Source organism: Arachis duranensis, chromosome 5, assembly GCF_000817695.3.
Source record: "Arachis duranensis cultivar V14167 chromosome 5, aradu.V14167.gnm2.J7QH, whole genome shotgun sequence".
NCBI classification, from domain to species: domain Eukaryota; kingdom Viridiplantae; phylum Streptophyta; class Magnoliopsida; order Fabales; family Fabaceae; genus Arachis; species Arachis duranensis.
The window spans coordinates 14,711,368-14,716,136 of NC_029776.3; the positions used below are offsets into that span (position 1 = coordinate 14,711,368).

The following is a 4,769-nucleotide window of genomic DNA, read 5'->3' on the forward strand; positions in this document are numbered from 1 at the left end:
ATTACGAGATAACATAATTGGCAAAAGAAAAAAAAGCAGTTAGAACCTGAATTTTGGCCTGGTTGTTGCAACTTCATTGATTTGGGGTACCGAACTGTCTCTTTCAGCTTCTTTAGTAGAATCTATACTTCTATCAGTCGAATGCGAACCATTACCGGCAGGAGTTGTGGGGACGCGGGGCAATAAGGTGCTAGCAAGATCATTCGATTCTTCTGCCAGAGAAAGAGAGGCCGCACAAATCGTATAAATATCAAGCTAAAATACAGAAAGAAGACAACCACAAATGCTACTACAAATGATTTGCAAACAAGAAACGAACAAGAAATCACAAGCAACAGAAACTGTGGTTGCAGACCAGTAAGGGCAAATAGGGAGCTACAATAACATGGCAAATCCAAACAATGAACAACAAACAGCAAAGTAAGAAAGAAGCAAAAAGCAAATATCGGTAAAAGCAGATATCAATGCGTTGCAAAAGAGGTAGGTAACCTGCAATGTAGCGATCACAATCTTGAATGAGCTTGGTGAATCTGGAATCGTCGGGAGCAAAAGAGGCACCGGTTTGGAGTGCTACCTTTGCAGTTTGATACTCTTCCAGCTTAATGCACGCAGTTCTGCATCAATCGTTGAAAATTAGCAACCAATTTGATGTTCGAATGATTGGAAAGAAAAATAAATAAAGGGTTTGGGAAGAAGAGGACGGCGTACCCCTTACGAAGGTAGGCCTTAGCCAGCGAAGGACTCAATTGAATGGCTTTGTTCGCATCAGAAACGGCTTCTGTTCGTTGAAACGCCATGATTGTTAGTTAGTAGGGTAAACCGTAAACACAAAACAGGAATTCGTAGAGGAAGAGAGAGGAAGAGAGAGAGAGAGAGAGAGAGAGAGAGAGACCGGTGAAGTTTGGGAGCTTGATATGGGCTTGGGCTCTGTCGGCATAAAGAAGAGGGTTGCTGGGATCCAAGTTGATGGCTTCTGAGTAGCAATCGGCGGCGAGGGCAAAATCGTCATCCAAGAATGCCTCTTTGGCTTTGTTCTCAAGTTCCTTCGCCATTCTTGAGACTGCAAACTAGTAAACTAGACACTTGAGGCGAGAGACTTGAGACTTGAATCTCGCCCGTTTGTGTCTTTCTGGTTTCTAGAGGCTTCTCTTCGCTCTTATTCTTGTGATTTATTTATTTATTATTAAATATTATTATTCTTGTCTTGCAGTCTCGGCCTCCTCACTCACTCAACCCGCTTCCACCCTCCTCTCCCTTCTCTAACCCTCACCGGTCTGGAGTTCACGGTTCCGCTACCAAAAATACACCTTTTTTTGGTTATAACCAAAGATAAAAACACTCTAATCCACCGCCTCTTGAATAAGTACGTAGAAACTATGCTATTTAAATAAAAAATATACCTTTTTCTATAAATATAAATAAATAAATTATCTTTATTTTTTATCTAATCAAAATAAAATTTAATACTTTTTTGTTACCTTTGATAGTTTGAAAGCGAGGAAAATTATATTTCTAAAATTATGATAAAATATTTTAAATTGGATGAAACAATAAGTTTTTAATAGATTATATTAAGTGATCATAATTTTTTATCATAAATATTTTGTAACCAAAGAAAATCAGCCAAAAATTATCGTAACTTATCTTATTTGATATTTATTAATTGTTGCAATAATTAATAAATACTAAATAAAATAAGTTCTGGCTAATTTTTTTTTGTCTTCCTAGTATTACCCATTTTTTATACAGGGTAAATAATTATATACCATAAGATTTTTTTTAAATTTTCTTTTACAAATATATTAAAAATATAAGATAAAATTGAAGTTTTTTTTAAAGAATTTCGTTAAAAAATTAATGGAGTATTTGTATAATGTGTATAATAAATTATTTATTTGGTCCAATATGAGTTAAAAAATAAACATTCAAATAAAATATTACTAATTTTTTAAATACAATACACTTATATTATCCAAAATAACTATCCGAATACTAGAAATAATAAAATTAAACATCTTTAAATTTTTATTATACACATTATACAAATATTGTATTCACTCCTTATACTTCCTTATGCTTCCGCTTTTTTAAAACATCACATCCCTCCCATTTGGCCTGACCATTCATTGAGATGTCCGGGCGGGACCAACTCGTTACCTTGAACATGGTCATCAGTCCATCACTCATCAGGTCAACCAAGTTGGAAGAATCAAATTAAACTAAAATATCAAATACCACCAATTTATTGTTATATGTATGTTCCTAGTTAATTTGGCTAAAAAAAGCCTGTGCATGATATCTATATGTTTATGGTATTATAACATTGGAGTTAAACACATATATATCAATACGGGAAATGCTTCCATAAAGTCGCGTAAAATGTCTTTTTGTAAAAACGTTTATGTGCTGCATTATTATTAGACGTATTAATAAATTGGTTATTTTTAAATTTCTTAATAAATTAGAATAAAACTGATTTTTTTTATAACAATAACAATAAACCTAATTTTTTTAGGAATCTAATTATATTTTTAAATTTTTAAGAATTCAAATATCTACAAAACAAAAAATTAGAGATATATTTGTCTTTTTATCAAAAAATTTTAAGATATTCGATTTAAATGATATAATTCGATCGGATCAAATTGGGTTTAATAATTATAATGCAGACAATTGAGTTTATTATTATTGCTATAATAAACTAATTTTATGCTGATTTATTAAAAAATAAATTATTAATCGGTTTAATAAAAATGTCCAATAATAACTTGACATATGTAAATTTCTTTAAAAAAAATATTTTTAATATCTTTATTAAAGTGGTCTCATATCGGTATATGTATCAAGTGTGATGTCACCAAATTCAGAAAACACCGTCTCACTATATAAATTTACTACAAATAAGTAGATAAAAGGTAAACATAACAGTGGACATATTTGAACATTTGTGTGAAAAATGTTGCTTCAATGTGGAGTAGGCTAAACAAAATAATGAAAAAGTAGAAATGATGATAACTGAACAATAAAATAATGAAAAAAAAAATAGAGGCGGAAACAATTAAAGAGAGTCTCCCAACAGATTGGAGTACAGGTAACAGGATCACGTTCACCTTTGGGCAAAATTCAATACGATAACTGTGATCCATACATAGATTTGATTATGATACGCATTACAAAAAAAAAGAGGCAGGCACCGTATGAAGTTAATTATTCACTACAAGTAGTGCAGCCACCCTATTATATATGCATCATGCATCAGAACTTAAAGGTATAATAATAATAATGCTCCTCTTTCTGCTTCTTACTATAATACTCTTCTCCAGTCCTCCTGCAAGCGCAACAAAGTCAAACATAACGGAGAGAGACCGATACAACAGAAATTAAAGAGGGAAGCGCGGAGAACAAGAATTTCAAGTGAGAAGGGGGAGTATCATTTCTCTGATCTGGTAAGTTTTATAATGCAGGCCTTCCTCTAATCATTTGTTATATGATTGACAATGAATTTTGTATCATAATGTGTATAAGATGTGTTTGGATTCTTTCTTACGTGTGTTGCTCCTTAGCATAGTCGTCAGACTTTGTTTCTAATTTAAAAACTTGGGTTTGGGACACATAACTGGGCCTTCAGACATTCAAAGTTTGTTCTGAAGCATGAAATTGGAGCAGGCTATGTGACTCTTAAAGTAAAATTAAGAAAATACAAAGACCTTACGAAATTAGATTCAGTTTAATGAGATAATCAGCCGCAAATAATTATAAATTTTCAGTAAACGTGTTAGTTAACTCGACAGATAAAAAAGTCTTTTGGAAGTGTATGTAAAGATTTAAGACTAAATTGGGTTGGTCTAGTGATTATAGCTCGTGTTGGGATTTGAATCCCACCTTGTGCATACAATAATCTATTGACTAGTAATAAACCTTTAAATGAAGCTCATTATTACTGCAGATTAGTCTTTGACATGTCGCATTGGGGGAATACAATAAAAAATAAAAGAAAAAGGATTTAAGATCAAATTCCGGTTTTATTACTTTTTATGTTTGTATTGTGCGTAACTGATGGATGTGTATGTTAATGTCACTTGAAATTTCAAGGACTTTTATATTACATATATATCTATCGAAGTTACATAGTCTTGTATTCGTAGTGGGCTTCCATTTGAATATTTGATGAGTTACTTGAAGTTGAATGTATTTAGTTTGCAGTTATGGGCTCACATACAGTAGAATTGTATCGTCAGAACATTTTTGCTGATAGGATATAATGATGCGTAGACGAATCGGAAGGCCAATTTTTCAGCTTTCGTTAATTGATTCTGAATTCCTGATTTCTTGGTGCTAATTTACCGAAGGAAAAGTATAGGTAACAAACAAGATTTTTGAACAATGTGTAAACAATGTGAATTAATAAGGTTAAAAGAGTAAATTTGATTAGTAGCATTAAATTAGGATGTAGTGTATTTTCATTTGATTGGTGGTTGTTCATGTTGTTCAAAATTTTCATTATTCCCCTAGCACTCCCCTGAAACGTTAGGATGCACAACTCTAGTATGTTCCATGTGTCAATGTCATTACTTCGACTTTCTAGTTTCTAGCCAAGAATGTATATGGAGGTTAAAAATATTATTTTTACGTAAAGATAAGTTACTAAAATTAATTATTATATATTTGTGTATAAATACATATATTATTTAATTTATTTTTAATATATATTTTATATTTCAACATATATTTTATATAGAGTATTTATTTTTTGTATACACATAACAAAA

At 31.5% G+C, this 4,769-nt stretch overlaps 1 protein-coding gene across 1 annotated transcript in view; it reads right to left on the bottom strand.

The window, feature by feature from the left end:
• Positions 1-1,286, bottom strand: part of LOC107488282 (protein SGT1 homolog B) — a 3,394-nt gene extending 2,108 nt beyond the window's left edge. Inside the window, exons 1-4 of the mRNA XM_016109009.3 lie at positions 893-1,286; positions 709-778; positions 490-614; positions 47-212 (exon numbers count right to left, since the gene is read on the bottom strand). Coding sequence (XP_015964495.1) covers positions 47-212; positions 490-614; positions 709-778; positions 893-1,052 — 521 coding nt within the window. The 5' untranslated portion in view covers positions 1,053-1,286. The remainder of the gene's footprint in view (positions 1-46; positions 213-489; positions 615-708; positions 779-892) is intronic.
• Between the last annotated feature and the right edge of the window lie 3,483 nt (positions 1,287-4,769).